At 37.1% G+C, this 19402-nt stretch overlaps 2 protein-coding genes across 5 annotated transcripts; one reads left to right on the top strand and one right to left on the bottom strand.

Moving 5' to 3' along the window:
• Nucleotides 1-123: 123 nt before the first annotated feature.
• On the top strand, nucleotides 124-1747 carry LOC132203216 (iodotyrosine deiodinase). Its single transcript, XM_059630863.1, has 4 exons — nucleotides 124-334; nucleotides 783-1013; nucleotides 1071-1387; nucleotides 1441-1747. Exons 1-4 carry the CDS (start codon nucleotides 187-189, stop codon nucleotides 1621-1623), a joined length of 879 nt encoding a protein of 292 aa, XP_059486846.1. The 5' UTR covers nucleotides 124-186; the 3' UTR covers nucleotides 1624-1747.
• On the bottom strand, nucleotides 1743-19337 carry LOC132202739 (uncharacterized). Of its 4 annotated transcripts, none has more exons than XM_059629995.1 (10): nucleotides 19094-19337; nucleotides 10520-10675; nucleotides 9939-10078; nucleotides 5024-5169; nucleotides 4528-4780; nucleotides 4224-4473; nucleotides 3841-4097; nucleotides 3655-3778; nucleotides 2946-3218; nucleotides 1743-1996 (listed from the first exon to the last, which is right to left on the bottom strand). In XM_059629995.1, exons 1-10 carry the CDS (start codon nucleotides 19202-19204, stop codon nucleotides 1967-1969), a joined length of 1740 nt encoding a protein of 579 aa, XP_059485978.1. In that variant the 5' UTR covers nucleotides 19205-19337; the 3' UTR covers nucleotides 1743-1966. The 4 variants fall into 4 exon arrangements, with proteins under 4 accessions (XP_059485978.1, XP_059486068.1, XP_059486158.1 ...); XM_059630085.1 differs by having other exon boundaries at nucleotides 2951-3218; XM_059630175.1 differs by having other exon boundaries at nucleotides 3001-3218.
• Between the last annotated feature and the right edge of the window lie 65 nt (nucleotides 19338-19402).

Below are 19402 nucleotides of genomic sequence, written 5' to 3'. Positions count from 1 at the left end.
GAGAAGTTGATTTATTAATTTATCGCTGAAATTTCAACAGAAAAATTCAGTGCTATCTTTCATGTGACACAATCGCTTGTTGATCGGTTGCTGATTAAATGTTATTCTGCGTTGGTTGTCAAGAGACTCGGAGAACGCCAGCGCCTGACCCCATTCTTGGCGCTTAGTTAGTCTCGAGCCGGCGCTATGTTGGAGCACATGCCATTTCTGGCCACTTACTGGCCATACATAGTAACTTTTTTTGCTGCTATTTTTGTCCCAGGACTTTGGCGAAAAAATGACAACCAAGGAAGAAATGACGGCGCCCCTAAGCAATATCAGACTCCAGATCAAGGTACTTTTAATTTTTCGCCTTATATTATAATAATACATGATATATAATATATAATTTTATATTTTTTTTTCGTGTACTGTGATTTTTTTCACTTTCCTTTTTCTCTAGCTCTGCCACCAAAAGTGGGAAATTTTGTGAACATCGATTTATAGTAACTTGAAATTTAAATTTGTGAGTGATTTCTAACAATAAGCTTGATGACCATGACTTATGATACAAAAAAAAAACACTTTCACTGACCTGGTTAAGTACATTGTATGTTGGCCACTGCGCATAAATTTGAAGGCTAACTTGTTACAAGCAACAAATAAAAGTAGCTTAAATTTGAAATAGATTAAATTAAAAATATAAAAAAGTCCAATAAAAGTCCCTTGTATAATAAATCTAGGCAACCTGTCAAACATCTACGCGCTCTCGATTGCATAAACTGTAATTCATTTTTTTACAGTCGCTGAAATAAAAGAAGAGGAAGAATGGATTGAAGATCCACATGACCTGACGAGCGCCCTCCCCGAAGACTTAGAGCACATTCCACTCCAGTATAAAAGACCTTCCGACGCTGAAATGCTCAAGCGATCCAAGGAGTACTATGAGCAAATGAACGCCAGGCGCACAATTAGATATTTCAGTTCCGACCCCGTCCCGTTTGAAGTCATCAAAAACATTGTCAAAACTGCAGGTAAAAAAATTTTAAAAATAAATCGCTGAAAAATAATATAAAAAAAAATATCTATAGCAACTGGTCCCAGCGGCGCCCACACTGAACCGTGGACTTACGTGGTTGTGCAAGACCCTGACGTGAAAGCCAAGGTGCGGCAAATCATCGAAGAGGAGGAGGAGATCAACTACAAAAAGCGAATGGGTCAGCAGTGGACAACCGACCTGAAGCCTTTGAGGACCAACTGGATCAAAGAGTACCTGACAGACGCGCCGTACCTGATTCTTGTCTTCAAGCAAATGTTCAGCTTGAAACCGGACGGCACCAAAAAGATCCATTACTACAACGAAATCAGCGTTTCCATTTCGTACGGAATTTTCCTCACCGCCGTCCAGGTAAAATGATGTAAAAAATTTTAAATTGCATTTTCTGAATTTTTTATTCACAGAACGCCGGTCTTTGCGGTTTGACAAGCACGCCTCTGAATTGCGGCCCTGCTCTGAGAAATCTCCTTGAGCGCCCACCAACTGAGAAGTTGATGCTTCTTTGTCCCGTCGGCTTCCCTGCAAAGGACGCAACTGTTCCTGATTTGGCCAGAAAGCCGGTTGAGGATGTCATGGTTTTATTCTAGGCATTATTTCTCTTGCCTTCACTAACTCCTTGATATATTTCACACCTAAACGGCTATTTTAATTAATTAATGTCTATTTTATTGAATTTTGGTGAAAATAAAAATCTGAATAATATATTTTGCAGGCGCTGTACTTTTTATTCCTTTTTATAAACCGCTTTCAACTATTTTTTTTTTTAATCTCAAATTCTAATATATTTATAATTGACCACAAATTAAAAACTATCATCACATCCCAACTATTTTGCCACTTTTCTGCAAAAAGATCCATTTTTATAAATATCAGATGCCTTTGATGATTATCTTTGTTCTTTAGCATGGGGTAGAATTAAGCCGGTGTCCGTCACGATCCTTCAATAGTATCCCCTGATTTCTGAAATATAATGAAATGGTCAATAATTTAGCATTAATTTTGACGTTTTGTTGATTAATGCGCGCAGCAAAAATGTTAGGGGCCAACAGGAATTTTTCTGTGCAACAGTCAGTGCTTCGTTTTTTGTTGGGGGAATTAAAAAAAATGGTTCTTGATTAAATTAAATTAGTGCTAATAATTGAGTGATAATTACCTTCAAGCAGAAGCTTATTTTATGGAATATGAAGAGTGCCTTTGGATGACATTGATGTGCCACCAGTTTTAATGCTTTTTTTGTGCACATTTTATTTAAAAAAATATCTGTACTTTTAAATTTATCTTTTGTGCTGACAATAAGCAAGATTAGCGTTTTATATGTTGTGGACACATAAAAGTGAATTAATTGTATAATTAAGCGCATTTTTTGCTGTGCTTCAGTGCACTATCATGTGTGTGTGAAGTAAAAATTATTGCTTGTTAAATTTATTTACAAATATTTTGAGAACAGCCCATTTACACTTTATTAATCACCAGAGGCTACACAAGTGGTAAAAAACCTTACATGCTAAAGTATTGTGAAAGTGAAAAAATTCTAGGCCATCAAAAACCTTTCTTGATGACATCAAGAATGCATTGACACCGTGAAGAGATGCATGATTAATTTTCACATAATTAAGTGAGATTTATGTTTAGCCAAGAGTTGATAAAAATGACAGATTTGGCAAGAAAAATTATTGAAATCACAGGCTTGCGGGAAAACACCAGTCATAAGGAATCGCACCCTTAAATTATGCTAAAAAAAAAATGAATTTGTCCCAGATTAATAGAGAGTGGTAAATGGTGATGTGCAGCCGCGCTTTCAGAATTGATATGTTGCTTATTTTGAAAATGCGTGCTTTTAGACTGCAGTTTCTCTGAGACAGTACACAACAAGCTCAATGTAGCCAGGCATGCGTCCAATTTGCTGTACCAAACCCTTTAGACTGTCCGCCTGCAGTTTGGAGACGTCTTTCGACGAAACGCACCTCTTGCGGAAGGTGAGCAAGTTCTTCAGGGAGAAGGATTTCTTCTTCTGCTTGACTGCGGGGTCGTAAAGGGCTACGTACTTGCTTTGCGTGGCGGCCGAGGAGGCAGCGGCCGCCTGCACAACCACCTGCTTGCCAGGCGAAAGCAGACTCGGCTCACTCTTGGTCGAACAAAATCGGCTTGAGGGACTTGCACACTCCTCAGAACTCAATTCACTCTGGAATTATAATTAAGACAAAAAATTTATCTAAAAAATTAGCAACTTGAGGTTTAGGCTAGGAAAACTAATTATTATTAATATTAAATGGTCTGTATATTTTATTATTAATTATTAATTAATACAAAAAATAAAACATTTTTAATGTTTTAATATAACATTAATTATTCAAACTCTCTAAAATGAGAAAACAATTTAAGTTGAATAGCTGCAAAAGTAAAAACAAATATTTTTGGATAAAATTCAACTATGATGAGAATAAAATTTTAAAAATTTAGTGTGTTTTTAAAATATATATTTATTTATATAATTAGTAGGTTATTAAAAAACCACGGCGGCCTGGTCCTTTTTAATATTAGTTTTTGCTACATTTAAAAAAAAATAAAAACTATTTTCCAATGCCAAATTTGGAGCAATATTTGTTTAGTGTTTTTACCTCACTAGAATGGCTTCTGTGCTGCTTGGTCAAGGCCCATTCGGACGAAGACCTGCTCGGTCTGCTTTTTCTTGAAGAAGCACTTGAGTCTTTACTCCTCACTCTGGTCAGTTTGCACCCACCCCTTTAATGATAATATGGATTATTTAATCAAATTTTCCTTAATTAACAGAGCAAATTAAGTACCTGCTAGGCTGAGGTTTGGGAGCCTCCACTTGAGAGGCGACCAGCTGGAAAGAGTGTTCCATCGAGTCATTAAGTCGGGCCAAAAAGTCTTTCAGTCTGCGCAGGCAAGTGGAAATTGCGGCGTGCTCTTGTGACGCCTGAGGTGTTGCCTGCAGAAATTGGCGAAGCAAAAGCACATAGCGTGGCATGTGCTGCACCGGGGTCAGCAACAGGGCACCCAGGTCCAGCCCAGTGCAGGCTGGGCGTTGAAGGCAAGACTGGAACAGACAATTAATGAAATAAATATTTAACACAAAAATTAAAAAAAAAATCAAAAGGTATAATTTAAATAAAATAATCTTTTTTAATTAAAACCATTTTTAATTTTTTTGTTAAACCTTTACCTTTAGGAACCTGGTGAAGGCTGGCGAGGCCTTGCAAAGTCGATGGAATGTCTGCACAACCTCGGGGAAGGCGTTTGCATAGCTAGTGTATAACCTCAGCACATCAGAGCCGTTCGGATCTGCCAAAAGCTTCTGCAAAAGGTCTCCGAGCTGAGAATGTTGGTCCCAGGTGCTGACTCTGGCCTTCAGAGAGGCCAGCAGGGCACTGTGTTCACTTCTCAGCTGCCAAACCTCTTCCGGAAACAAAGTGCTGAGAAACAAGTAAAATAAATTAAAAATATTTTTTTAAATACAAAAATAGTACTTGAGGTCAGTTTGCTGGACGATGCCGCTGGCCTTGAGGGGTTGTGCGAAGGCCTCCTGCATCGTCTGCAAAGTGCTGCAGTAGTCCTGTTCGAGGGCCAACAGCTCCTTGGCCACTTGCAGCCGCTGGGTGATGCACGTGCTGTCCATTTCGAGCAACTGGAGGCCACACTGCTGGCCGAGGGAGGTGCACAAACTGAGGCTTTTGGCCGCCGCCAGTGAAAGAGAACATTCTGAATCATCGTCGGGTGAATCTAGCAAAAATTATTAAGGGAAATTTGGTTAAAAAATTTTGCTTACAAAATCCAATAAATTTTAAGAACATTAAAATTAGATCATAAAATAATATTTTCTTAACAAAATTTAACATTTTTATTTTATAAAAATTTCATCAATTAAAATGATATTGAAAAAAATCTATAATTACAATGATTAGAAAGTTGTGTTCCGTTCAAATAAGAAAATAGCTAACTAAGAGATTAAGTTCAATTAATTACCAGTAAGGCCTGCAACATAATCGTGGACAAGGTTGGACACTTGCGTGTTTGGCTGCGTCGAGTTGAAAGCGGCGTGTGCTCTTTCTAGCAAAAGGGCGACCCCAGAGTCGCTGGACGGCGCGTCGCTCGAGCCGTTGCCTCGGAACCTGCGGATCACGTTTCCATCAATTTCATTTCGTATTATCTGATTTTGATGAACAAGGAAGAGCGAAATAAATGGGCAGCAGCAGCAGCATTAAACACTTTCTCTGTGGATGATTGTATAAAAAGGACTAGTTATATTCGTGTGTAATTGCGCCGGCAATCACGTGTAAAGGAATTCGCGTGTATTATTATTTTGCCGGTGCTATTATTACGTGCAATGAGCGCAGTTATGTAAGCCTGGCGGCGTTTTATGTTCGCCAAAGTGAAAGATCGCCTCTTGCACAAAATCCAATCTAGATTTTTGCAATATTTTTTTATCTATCCAGTGCTCAATCAGGCTTCTACAAATTTAATCTCGGTTTAATTCCAGCCTACGTTTTCGAAAGTTAGCAAAAGAGAGGAAAAAATCTGAAATATAGCGGCACATTATTCGTGTGAGTTTCAATTCTTTAAACTTTTAACGACGACGATCCCACCTTGCTGACACGCTGATCCTGTTTGTCTGTTGACGTTAGAATGTAAAAGTCGTGAGGAATGATTGCTGCATGCAGATTAAATAAATTATATACACTCTCATGTCAGGGTATGACTCAGGTTGTTGCCCTGGCGCTGTCTCGGGATTCCTCTCGCTCGGGTTTCATGAATGCGCTCTTTTGTGTGCCATACAATATAATGCGCGTTTAGATCAAATGCCATCTTCATAACGTAACTCTTTCAAAAGTATCATGTAAATTATTCTGTGACGTGACTTAAAAAAATAACCCTAGCGCTCTAATAAAAAATAAAAACAATATCTGCTAATGCATTTCAATTTAATTAATTCAAAATTAATAATTTAGGTTTTAATTTTACTAAAAATAAATAAATAAATAATTGAAAATTGAAATTTAAAAAAGTGCATAATTATGGGTTTCCAGCACACAATTTTATCTCATGATAATAACGAAGGCAATTTTTTTATGCGGGTCGCTGAGATTAATGATGCGCCTTTCACATCAATGTCAGCGTCGTATTACAACACTGTGAATTATACTCTTGAAAACAGTTAGGTGGTTTCCGAAACTCTCCATGATAAATGGCCAAAATGAAGGAAATTCTCAAAATAATTGGAGATTCAGTTGTGGGATATGCTTGGAAATGAATTAGTATAGAGTTTTGCTCTGACCTTATACATGCACCATTATCGAAATTGGTGTGTTTAGGAAGTGAGAAAAAGGGTCAAGACTCTTTAAGATTCGTCTTATTATTGGAACAAGGAAATCAACACATAAATCAGAATAAGACCGCAGTGTGGTTTTTCCACTCGGCGGCACAAAAATTAAAGACTTTCATCCTAGTTTGGAATTGGAGCTAATTTTTCGCCTATTTTCTATTTAACCGCTCTGGCGCGCGAGATGAGAAACAAAAGCGGGACCGATCAAGTGTGGAAATGAGCTTGTTAGGATTGTAATTGGACGATGAATAGACGAGAAGCAAAACCAGGGCGAGCCCAGTTAACAAAGTATATAATAATTTGGTGACAGTTCTTTCAGACTGACTGGAAAACGTGACTGGCCCAATTGGAAAAGTCTCCCGCGGCGCTTGGATATCGGGCAAGTTCATTTTATATTATTGACCACAATCTGCAGTCTGCGTGTGTTTGCACAAAAGAATTGAGGTCTAATTGAAAGGCTCTCACCAAACAAGGAGAGACCATGACACAACTTTTTATTCCCACAGTCCAGCTGAGAACAAAGTTTGGCAACTTTTTTAATATAACCTGCAGTCGTCATTAAGATTTTTTAAGGGAAAGGTGGGCTCAATTTATTATTTATTGAATATTAAAAAACAGAAACGTTGGAAACCTAAGAAAGAAATTTGATTTTTTTTAGCAAATTTGAAAAGTCCAAATACTATCCCAAGCTAACGTATTTAATTTGAAAAAAAAAAACATTTGTATAGAGTGGTAAAGAGATAAAAACAGCTCGCGCATTTTATAGTTTTGAATGGAAAGGAATTAAAGGCAACATGCAGTGCGCGGCGCTGATGCTCATCGAGCGTGTACCCCGTCTGGGTTTGCAGACCGATTGTTTTCGCTCAGAAGGTGTTAAGTTCGGTCCTAAAAAGGCATTCAATTTTGAGGTCAAACGTTACCCACTGACTCTCAATAGCTTCGACGCACACTGCACCTTTCGAGAGTAAATGGCAAACTGCCATCCGCCCACAAGCTGATTCAGTGAGTTGAAAAAATGAGCGTAAGAAAAGCCTTTCATCTCTCTCAAATGGTCATTTATCAGAATCACGATATCATGCTTTCGGCGGAGAACGTGAAGGAGTGGTTTTGCAGCAGACAGCATGATTTACAAACCACTCATACACGCAGGAATTTAATTTCTCTTAGAAAATAAGCTCTTGAAATAAATGGAAAAAAATCAGAATTTATAATTTAAAACTACTGTCGCAATAACTCAATTAATAACCTTCTCGTCTTCTTGATTAGATTACAGAGATTAAATACTCATTATTGACCTGATTATTTCAATTATTTACAGTGAATTGGATCAATATTTTGCAGCATAATATTAAATTTCTCTTTGAAATAATTCAACTAAATAATTTCAAATAATACATAATGTGTAATAACACTAGCTGATTTTTTTTATTCATTCAGCAACTGGTGTGGTTTTGCTGCTCTACAAGTCCGAAAAATAAGCGTGGAAATTTGATTCGGCTCGAAAAGTGTCCCAATCCGCATTCATCATAAATATAATGATGGTTTCACGGCACATTTCACACAACAAGCAGCGCAGTCTCGTCAAAACATGATTGATGCAAGGATTGAGAGATGAATGGCCGCATGAGAAAAGGAACCATTGCAAAAAATCTGCCTGCTGACAACTTAATATTCAACATATTTGTATCAACTTTCAAAATGATTTGCTCTCGACAGCTGCGCGAAATTTTTATGTGCTGAAAATCACTTCATTTCCTTTCTAATACAAAAATTAACTCTTTTTCTTCAGCCGGAAACAAAGGGTGATTTTTAAAAGGACTCTAAACGATTTTGAATATACTCAAGGTCCCGATTAACCCTTTCAATTGTGTGTTGCGGTCAGTTTTGTGCAATTGATACGCCTATTAGCAATCAAGTGCGTCTATCTTTCTGGGCCCCACCGCAGGCTTTGTCTTTCGTCTACCCTTGATTGAAAACCGCAAATAAAATGATAATTGCATCTCGCCGAGATCGGCCTCGGGAAGATAGAGAGACCATAAGCACCGTTCACACGGCTGAGCGAGTGGGTCAGGCTCTATTACTCACACCTGCACTTCATTTCATTCATTAAAACTAACTTGGTCATGCTTGTAAACTTGTAGCACTTGTCGTACCCATGCAGACCGGAATTTACTCGAAATTTAAAAAGTCACTTATTCTTGCATGCAATTAAACGGAATTTAGTTTCTGGTAAATTAATCTATCAAATGGATCGTAATTAAAGGAGAGCTACTCTCTGTACTTGTGTAGCTGTAATCAAACGAAATAACACTTAACTCGGCACAATTCATCGCCTTAATTAGAGCGCATTTCTTATTCTGGTGAAAAAGTCTGAGGGATTTTAATTATAATTACATACCAAAATAATGCTTGAGGTAGGCGAAAGTGCGACAAAGCCGTCTGTTGCCATGTGAAATGCTTTCTAATCTGCATTTGAAAACGTTTCAGACAAGCTCTCCCCATTTTTTAACTTGAGAACCAAAAATTTGCATATTTTGAGTGTTTCAATTCAACAGAGCAGAAAACGGTGCGAAACGATTTGTATTCATAATTCTTTCGAACCCGCTCTCTGTTATTTGTGGGTTAAACTAGACCTGGATGGAATTTAATAATTTTGCAGAGAAGGTTGTGCACCAGCAATATGCGGCCGGCCCGTTACGTTTTCTCGTTTGCTGCCGACTCTGGGGCACTTATGGACGGATGAGCGATGGGATTAACAGATAATTTGCTTGCTCCTCGTGTCGGGCATGTCCGTTATTGAAGTTAACGATATTTTCTTGCATCCTTGCAGTCAGCAGCGAGGTAATTGAATTCATCAAGATATACCCCAGCCGAGGAGAAATAAATTGTTTGTAAAGAAAATTGGATGCTTGTGAGACACACCTTTTCAATTATTTTTATTATAAAAAGGCTTCTCAACTAAATTTGCATTTATATTATTTGCTTGGTTGAATGGTTTCTCATTAAGATTTTTCATAAATTCATTTCCTCTCTTTACAGAAAATATTGTATATAGCGATTTGTAAATTGTGTGTCATTAGCCTGCTTATATTATATACAGAGAGATGATCGCCGGGAAGGAAAGAAACCATAATGTGTAAATTCATAAGGCTTCGCCAAATTAGAATCTAAAGCGTGAAACCTCATGGGAACCGAATGCAGGAGAGAAACGCGAGACTCAGTGCATGGGCAGCAGATTCCTATGCATTCAATTCGACGCCGACTGCATTATTTTAATGCCAAAGAGGCGTTCCTAAATTGTGAGAGAGACGAAAATTCGCCAGAAAAATGAGAGCACGCTGTTATATGAGGCGTGTATGAAAAAAAATTATCGACGAGTCATTGGAGTCTATGGGAACGGAGAAAGAAAGAAAGTGTTCTTTATGTAAAATGGCAGGGCACGCACATCGGAATGTTTTTGAGATTTCTGTTTCTAGAGCGGCGCCAATCGGCAATAATTGTGTCAGGGAATGTGACACTGTGATCGATCAGATTAAAAATGGGAAATTATTGACCTACCTTGCGGGTAGAGCTCCGCTGAGGAGCAGTTCGTGTGTCAGGGTGTCCCTTTCTTCGCTCAGGGTTCTGACGGCTAGTTCTAGATGTTCGACTTGGCCCTGAAGAGTGCGAACAGTGGCTTGCGTCGTGTCCAGCTCATTCTGAAAGGACAAAATTTATTGAGGTTTAAAAAATAATCAATAAATCGGAAAAAGCATAAGAAATTTTAATCAAATCAACTTGTTTATGGGGAAACTTGTCATAGCTTTTGTCAATAAAAAAAAAATAAATAAATAAAATTACTTTAATAAATAAAAAAAAAGCAATTGTTACCGATTGTTACAATAGGATAATTTGGTTCCTATTGTTTAGCCATTATTACTAAATTAAGTCTCATATTGCGTTTTTGGTAATTTAAAATAAAGTAAAATTATGCCTGAGAAATAAGACGGTTTGTTGGAAGAAGAAAAACTTAGTAGGAAAGTTGTGGCTAAGAAACGTGTACTTTTTTTGCAGCATTAAATAAAACTATTTAATTAAATGCCATAATTTAATTCACACAAACAAATTGTTTACTTAAATATAATTTTAAACATATTTACCTTGTAACTTATGAGCAGACGGAGAGCTTCCGCCAATTGCGTGTCGTCCTTAAGGTGTGTTGGACTAGAAGCGTCCTTTCGATGGTCTTCGATCAGTGACAATTTTTCTAAGGCGGCCTCGAAAGCCCCTTTCATTTCCACGACTGCACATTGCAGCTGAAATCAAACCAAAAGCAAATAAATAAAACACAATATATAACCAGATTGAAAAGACAAATGTCAAGATTTGATGCTTTTTTAATTCTGATCTGTTATTAATAGGGCATCTATTTATATTTAAGCAAGGACGCACTGCATTGGTGCATACAAATAACGAGCATGTCCATTTTTGCTGCCAACTTCAATTTAGGCCGAAAGGTTCTTTCAGTTTGTTTAGAAAATCAACACTACTAGGCGTTCAGCAGTAAATTTGTCTTACAATAAAATGCAGGGATAGAATTCACGCTCGAAAGCGCAGATCAGTGGCTGAGTGCACGCGTGGATTATTATTGTATTGCAGACTTAACAAAACTGAACGTCTGTCCGTGCAGTTTTCTCACGCCACTCAATTTCTTGTATACGAAACACTCTCTGCTGCATTAATTTCTTTTGTTTTGCGCAACAGACTGAATATCCTTATACTCTGCTGGACTTTCAGCATTTCTCAATTTCCTTTCAATCTGAATAAAAGAAGAATAAAGGCTTGTAATTAAATTTAAGTAAACAAATAAATAAATTAGAGAGGAGACAGTCATTTACTTTTAGTCAAATTTGTTTATTTGTTAGTTGTATATATATTTGCATAAAATACATTTCATTGAATATTCTTTTTTTCTATTACTTACAAACCACTAAAAAGCGAGAAAATATTACTTGAAAACAAGAAATGAAGCAAAATTGTTATTTAATTTTATATTTCATTTATCTTTTTTTCTTTAAAATTACAAAATTCATTTCGTACTTAAGAATCATGATGCTGTATTCACTATTTTACATGTGTATACACAACACTTTTAACAAATGAGTTCAGGGCTTTATTAAATTGACAATCAGAGTTTATTTATTGGGTGTGGGTGCGTCGTTTTAATACAGGCGTCAAGTGCGTTTTTTTCTTTCTAACCGACTCTGACGTCACCCCCAACGATAAATTCATTAGCCAACACCTGCTTGTGCGTCGTCGATTCGTTTTATTGTTGGCGAATTTGTGCAGTGCAACACCACATGGCCGATTCAGGACCACAGCGAAACTGAAGCGGCAAGCCGCGTGTTCCGCGCTTCAAAAGGAATCAAACAGACATGCGAACTTTCATGTTTTGAAAACAGCGCGACTATTTGCAAATAGTGCGTTTGCATCGTCATAGCAACAACTCTAATTGAAAATTAGCACCAAAAATCATGGAATTGTACTTTTTGGATTAAATATTTCCATTTTCTCTTAAATTTTTGATGGTTTCATTTCTTTATTTATATAAAAAATTATGCATTTACTAAAGATTTTCGTTCTTTTTAAATTTTATCAATTATATAAAATTTTTTAAGCATTAAAACTTAAAATCTTTAAACAAGTGAAGTTTCCTGAACTAAAAGAAGAAGTAAATTATTAGATAATAAGCTATTTAGATTGAACAATTTTATAAGTTTTTATCGGTTTTATGACTTGTTAGTTGTAAGGATGTATAAAAAACTAATAAAAAATTAAATATAACCGGCCCTTAATTTACACTCCTCTTCCAAAATCCCGTTCAGGTCCATTTAAATTTAATAGCTCATCTCATCGCTAGACTCTTAACAGTTGACTGCTCATTCATGATACATCTTGAACATCCTTTAATCTTCACATGTACATCTTGTTTGTTATAGCGGCGATGGCAAAAAAAAAACTGGTCTGGTTTCCCACAAACTGGCGTTGTGCGTTTTGGGTTCAATTAAATTCTAATAAGGCAGGCCTGTGTATTTTTCCCTTTGAATATTTCATCGCAGTGATCGCCCCGACTGGCACAGAGTGTCAGTTATAATACAGAGATGTGGTAGGTGGGGTTTCGAATAAACGTGATGTCGCTGGCCCCGCGCAATTACCCCGGCGGCACTCTCTGCTATGCCTCCGTCCCAACTGTACTTATCAAAATTATACATCATTACGCTGCATTTCTGTAAAGATTGGTGCACAGATATAGAAGCACAGCTGCAATTCCAAAACTTTACCGCTGCGTCTCTCGTTGATGAAAAAAAAATGATTTATTCGCAGAGGTAATTCATTTATTATATATTCTCACGACTTGAATTGAAAGGTAAAAAGTGAGCCTGTCAGCTTTATTTGTTTTGGAGATCAGCGAAAGAGCCGTGAGGCTTGAGGAAATGTTCAATTAGCAGGGAATGCATGGAAACCAACAAAAAACGAGACACGCCATTATTTTCTTTTCCTATATTATAGCGCCGTTTTTTTTTACCATTGCGTGTGCAATTTGCTCAAAACCGCGACTGGTCCTTCAGGGAAGGTTGAATTGTGATACCATCATCACGTTCGGGGAGCACGAAATTTGCATATAATGATTGCAAAAAAATCTATAAAAAAAATTGCATAATTTAAAACAAGAATTATTACTTGGAGAGCAAAAAAATGCATTTTGCCATTTTACAGCAGACTTTGTGGCAATGTTCTATTCCATCCATCAGGTGGGTACTGCTCCAGAAAAATAATCGAATTCCCGTGAAATTGTTCACAGTGCACAGTGAATACAGGTTATCAGTGCAAAAAGTAGTGCGTTGCCAGAGAAATGCGGAAGCCGAAAGGTGAAACAATGCACCTGGGTGAATAAACAGATAATTTATGCCTGAATTCAAAATCCGTGCAGAACGTCCTCTTCTATCGTAAAAACAAAAAGCTTTGTTCAAACCCATAGTGTTCACGGCTAGCGGTGCCACAAGAAATAAAACGAATTAAATGAGACAAAAACGCGGCGCAGGAAGAGAGGCCGCTCACTCGAAAATAAATAGACGGATCGGCGCGAAAAAAGCAGCTAATTCCAACCTGCTCTCGTGCGGTCATTGTTGTTGTTGTTTCGCGGCGTTTACGTGGTCAAAGAACTTTTTGCACGCAGCTAGCCATACCTTATTAGCGCATTGAACAGGAAAGTCAAGCAATAATATCAACCTGTTTTGCTCAAGCCTTCAGTTGATTTGGCCTTTTGAAACAATTTCTTCAAGTTTTTAAAAATCATGCTTTTTTTAATTTTTTTATAATTTTCAATTAGAGAAAGAGTACAATCTATTTTTACTTGAAATTTTTCATTATATTATAGTCACGGTATTTTTTTATTTTTACATATTCTTCTCCCAAACACAAATCGTATAGTTTAACATAAAAAATAAACAATTTTTTCGTTTCTGTAATTATCACTAACTTTTGAATCAAATGCAAAATTTATTATCGAGGGCAAAAGAAAGGAAACAAAAGTTTATTTCCCCTGTAGCTCTGCGCACAAAAAGCAGGGTGTTTTCTGATATAACTGTTTTCGTTCCATCCACACACAGACACGCCAAAATGCGTTTCCAGCACCGGCACGAAAGGTCGATGAAATCCGATTTGATATTGTCTCGTTTGTTGCTGGTCATGATTGGGAGGATGGGGAAAAAGTGTGTGACTCATTGTGGTGGTTCCTCTTGCGTAAAAAGCACGCCTAGCATTTTGTCAACTCTCAATAACAAAATGAGATTCAAACAAAAAGGACAACTTGGTGCCACTTTCCTTGTGTATTGATTGGGATAGATTTCCTTGCTTTTGTTTTTCCAATTGAACTAATTTTAAGAAACGATCGAATTCCGTTCAAAAACAATTGGAGAAAGCTGTCGTTTTTGTTCAAATTCTTCTACGAATTTTGAGGCCCGCGGGTGGGCTCCTTCTCATTAGATAGAAAATAAATGGCCAAAATCAATCAGCGGAGATGAAAAGTGTTTTTGTGTGTGCCATGTGAAAGGATGATAATTATCTGTTTTGATCGAAATTTGCAGCAACAAAAGTCTGGGTTTTTGTGTGTGTATATATTTGTGTTTGAAAAAGAAACTCGGAGAAAAGTGCATTATTATACATTTCACCTCGCCAGACTTCTTGACACTTTAATAACGCTTGTGTGCATTTGGATAAAATTTCTTTTCCTCGCGCGACATCAAACAAAATTGCTGGAGCGCATTCTCTTTTATTTTCACAGGTGCATAGAACGCGAAGACCTGATTCTCGACGCAGATAATAAATAAAAGTGCATCGTGAGCCGTTCATTGTACTTCTGTGTGGAGCAGGGACACTTAGCATGTTTCTCAAAAGGGTCAGGGAAAGGCCAAAAGCAATTATAATCAGCACTAAAGGAGCGAACATTTATATTTTATACTGCTACAGCAAATCAAACTCATCCTGCTCTCAGGCTAGAGAAATTTTAATCAGTGAATCTGCGAGTGAAGTGAGTTTTGAATTGAGCGTTTTTATTAAAATTTAGGCCAGCCATGAATTTGAACCGTCTTGTAACATTTAAATCAAGTTAGAAATGTATACGTTATAAATTTATATACAATAATAAACTATGGTGATTTGGATTTAAATTCGGCTTTTCCTCGATGGGTTTTTGTGAGTTTTTATTGTTTAAGAAAAACAATATCTTGCTCTACATGTTTCGGCTGCAGCCATAATTCATGAGCTGTGATATCATTTTGACAAGAATTAGTACAAAAATAAATATTTTTTTCAAAAATTTTTCTTTCAAAAGTTACAATTTTCCGTAAAAAAAAATGTAAGCAGCTGAAACATGTAGAGCAGGATATTATTTTTTTCTTAAACAATAAAAACTCACAAAAACCCATCGAGGAAAAGCCGAATTTAAATTCAAATCACCATGAATCAACCCTCGATCGTAAACTTCTAATACAAAAATAATAAAGTAAATAAATTAAAATATTTTTCTAAACACAATTGTTGGGGGAAAAAAAACAGATCTGAAGCTTGGTGTGTTTTCTAAAAAATAATAAGCCTGCTGAGGATCACGAGACAAAGTAATTATATGGCACGGTGCAGACGAATCAGTTCCAGCAGCACATGGCAAATCGATTACGATGCAACGGCGGCGGCCGTGAACTGCCCAACGGCCGCACTTTTTCAATGTTCCACGGACGCGAAAATCATAACGTCCTCTTTCTTTCACCATCATCGAATTTTTATATCATTGCTTCTTCTTCCGAGCACCTGCTACTTCGGCAGCAGAAGCCAGAAAAGTGAAGAACGCTTGTGTGTCCATTATACATATATCTGTTTCATTATTTCATGCAAACTGATGGTAAAAAGAATCACCAAGCGAAAACATTGCCCTTTTTAAAGGCAGACAGACACCGACTTCTACTTCCCTCTTCCGACTGCACCAATCTGCAGCAATATTAAATTTCAAAACTCGATTTACTGAGAACGGTCTACGCCCTTTTCACATGGAATAACTTAATCCAAGTCGTGCTTGGACTGGACTATAAACAGACCGCAAGCAAGAGACGAATTGAATAGAAAACGAACTCTGCAAAAACGGTTTAGCGGTTTTTATTTTGCGCAGGAAACTGCATTTTTTTTTTAAATTATGAAGCTACTTTAAGCTTTAAATGCTTCTAATTTCACGCATTGCGTATCCATGAAAAATGTCCTATTGTTGTTTGATAATGCAAGGTGGAGTCGGATAGAGTTTTTATATCTGCGGCGACGTTGAGTTATTACCAAAAAATTTACTTTAAAGCAGGAAATCATGTAATTTCTTTTGTAATCTGGTACTATAAAGATGCATTTCAAACTGAAGTGCGCTTTTAGACATTTATTATAAGCTTCCTGCATTGGCTACATAAAAATGGGTATTATGGCGCGTATTGCGTCTGCGGTTTACCATAAAATTATAAATAATTTTTCCTATAAGAGGAGAACTTCACCATTCGCTGACTGGAAATGGTATAATTTGGGTGAGATGGAGAGAATAAAAGACGCGAAGTTATCAATCAGATAATTATATTACTGTAATTCAACTCAAATTCCAAATTTTAACTATTATTAACCTACTTTATTGCAGTTAAATGATGTAAATTAATTTTTCAATGCAATATAAATTATTGTTTGCTTCTTTTTTTTGTTTGTTACCATTTTCTATTTATCTTTCACAATCTAAATTTTTGTTTTCGTAAAAAAAGGGACCCTATTTTATTTACAGTTCAGAGATTATTTCCTCTGGCGGTTTTTTTTGCAGGAGTACACAGACAGCATTATCAACTCTCTCAAGTAGGATAACTGTGAACCTGCTGGTTTTTAGCCAAGTTTCGAAATGCACATATGAGTGTGTGTGTTTAACAAAGAGAGCAGAGCAAGCTAGATTTATTTATATGCGCGGAGAGTGGACCACAGGTGGTTGCAGGACAAGAGTATGTAGCGGTCGGTCTATCCGACCGGGAGGTGAACGGACCAGTCGGCCGCGCAAGAGAGAATAATTTGCAAAAGAAAGGCCTGCCAATATGTTATAATGCAACAGGAGAAAATTTCGCGATGAATAAATTGCTTTATTGTGAGGCAGCCAGCTATGGAAAATGCATTGTGCTTGATTTCTGGTGCAAAAATATTATTTGCTGTCAAAAGGAAAAGTTAATCAGAAAATCGGCAATCAACGCAGCTGCCTTCACCATTTCGCGATCGACTGCGTTTTCACTTCTTATCGCCCCGACTTAATTTCTCAATCGGCAACGACGCGCCGTTTTCCGAGAAAATACACCAAAGTAAAAAGCTCGAACGCATTTCGCTTTTTTCCGTGAGCACCCCATTGTGTAATGGGGAAATGACCTTCATGGCTTGCCCACCAAAAAAACATCTCTCTCGCATCACAGATTCGTTTTTGATCGAGGAGCAGTCAACTGGTGCGTCTCGATGAGAAGAAGGAATCCCGAGAATTATGCCCAAGATTTTATTTCACGCTTGCTTTTTACAAGGGGAGCAACAAAGGGCCTTGCTTAGACGGACATGGTGACGGAATTTTCGTGCTTTTTAATGGAGTAAAAACACTGATATTTCCACCAACGTTCATCGAACTCTGTTAAAACTTCTAAAGTGTTAATTTGTAAAAATTAATTTATTCTTGCCTCTAATATTCCATTTAATAGCACAAAAGAAATTTTTTTAATTTAGTTAGAATCTAAAATTTTTGTCAATTTCTTTACGGATTTAAAATTAAAGGTATTTCAATTGCACCAAAAATAATAAAATAAAAATGCGTCTTTAAGCCCTTGGGGGAGAGCCAAATGAAAATGAAAGGAGCGATGGTCCACATCAGATTAGCATAGCCGGCAAACGAGATGATATGAAAGTTGGAGATGCAAGACTTTTACTCTGGCGAATCAAGCTCTTAAATGGACTTGAAATAATCGAAAGTAAATTATCGCCGGTGGGACTCGAGTGTGTGTTGATGTGTTCGCGCGCCTCCTATTAAAAGTAAATTTTCGCCTCGCGTTCCGAGAAAGAAAAGAAATCATTGATTGAGAATTCAAGCAGTTTTGAGAGCGAAAGGTACAAACGTTTAATAGCGACACTTAAAAATAATTTATAAAAGAAATTGCTCATCTGACTGTTGCAGCCAGACGGGATGACTGACCTCAGCAGCCTCACAGCAAGTTTTTATGGACCAGAATTCTCGTCAAGACCAATTATCAGTCATTAAAGAACAATGCGGTTAATCTTCTGTGAAAGGCGTCGAAAAAAGTTAAATAATAATATTATTAATTCAAATCTTTTGGTCACAAGAAACTTTTTTTAAATTTTTGGTACTGGAGACGAATCAAATTTTTTATCGTAACAGGGTTTGTCGTAACATTTATTGAAAATGAAAGAGACGAAATAATTGGGTGAGCATGAGAAAATCGAGTACCCTCTCTTTTCTGGCGACAATCGAAACTTGATATTTTCACTCTACATGTTTTCACCAGACTTTGAGGTGTGTGCATGGTATCAATTACCTTAAGGAAATTATGCTTACCCCCTGCAACACAAAAAGTGTCCAGCAGACATGCAAAACAGAGCCAAGGGTTCGCAAACATTATTAGTGTCAAGTGTTGCCTGCTGACCTCTGATGTGCATTAGTAATAAACACGGAGAATTTGCGGTTTGGGTTAAGGCTATGGAAATTCAGCATTCAAGTAACTCCAGTTGTTACTGAAATACTGTGTAAAATATATAATAAGCAATCACTTATTTTATATATTTCTCTAGAAATAATTCAAATAATATGTTTTTTTTTATAAATAAAATTTCAAGCAGATATATATTAATTGGTTATACAATATAATAACGGAAGAATCTTAATATTATCTCCTGCAGGAATTTTTGCAGAATTCACTGTAAATAAATAGAGGCGTGCCTTGTCGTATCGTCGTATCTCATAATCTGAGTCAGATATAAATAAGGGATTATATAAAATCGAGAAAACAAATTAATACCTCCTTAAACTAAATATTTCCAATAATTAAACCATTTCAAAGGAGATTTATAAATCCATTTTGAGTATTCATAGACAAAATTAACATTGAAATTAAATTCAAACTCACATCTTTGACTTGCTGCTGGAAAAGTTCCTGTTCCTCGCAAGCTAAGTCGTCGTCATCCAGATCATCGTCGAGGTAAGTCAACCCTCCAGCCAGGTCTTCTTCGCTGGACATGACTCCCGTTGGCAACGTTTAGCAGTTTCCACAGTGATCAGTCAGGTAGGTCCATGGAGCGTTTCATTCAGATGCAACGACCGCGAGTGGTGCTGCCTCGCACTCCACTGGTGCTCGCGGCAAAAGGAATGTGGCTTTTGCCAGGCACTTGGATGATCGCGCCACGGCAGCGGGAAGCAGGTGTGCGGCTGACATCTG

This window comes from Neocloeon triangulifer, unplaced genomic scaffold (assembly GCF_031216515.1).
Source record: "Neocloeon triangulifer isolate White Clay Creek 2 clone unplaced genomic scaffold, ASM3121651v1 ptg000001l, whole genome shotgun sequence".
Taxonomy (NCBI): domain Eukaryota; kingdom Metazoa; phylum Arthropoda; class Insecta; order Ephemeroptera; family Baetidae; genus Neocloeon; species Neocloeon triangulifer.
This window is presented reverse-complemented; position numbering and strand designations above follow the sequence as displayed.

Bases quoted from the DNA above. Each gene is read 5' to 3' on its own strand.
- LOC132202739 (XM_059629907.1), bottom strand. From the start codon at position 19,204: ATGTCCAGCGAAGAAGACCTGGCTGGAGGGTTGACTTACCTCGACGAT. The intron at 4,781-5,023 runs GTAATTAATTGA...AATTTTTGCTAG, and splicing joins TTATGTTGCAGGCCTTACTG to ATTCACCCGACGATGATTCA. The intron at 3,219-3,654 runs GTAAAAACACTA...TTATAATTCCAG, and splicing joins ACAGAAGCCATTCTAGTGAG to AGTGAATTGAGTTCTGAGGA.
- LOC132203216 (XM_059630863.1), top strand. From the start codon at position 187: ATGTTGGAGCACATGCCATTTCTGGCCACTTACTGGCCATACATAGTA. The intron at 335-782 runs GTACTTTTAATT...ATTTTTTTACAG, and splicing joins ATATCAGACTCCAGATCAAG to TCGCTGAAATAAAAGAAGAG. The intron at 1,014-1,070 runs GTAAAAAAATTT...AAATATCTATAG, and splicing joins AAACATTGTCAAAACTGCAG to CAACTGGTCCCAGCGGCGCC.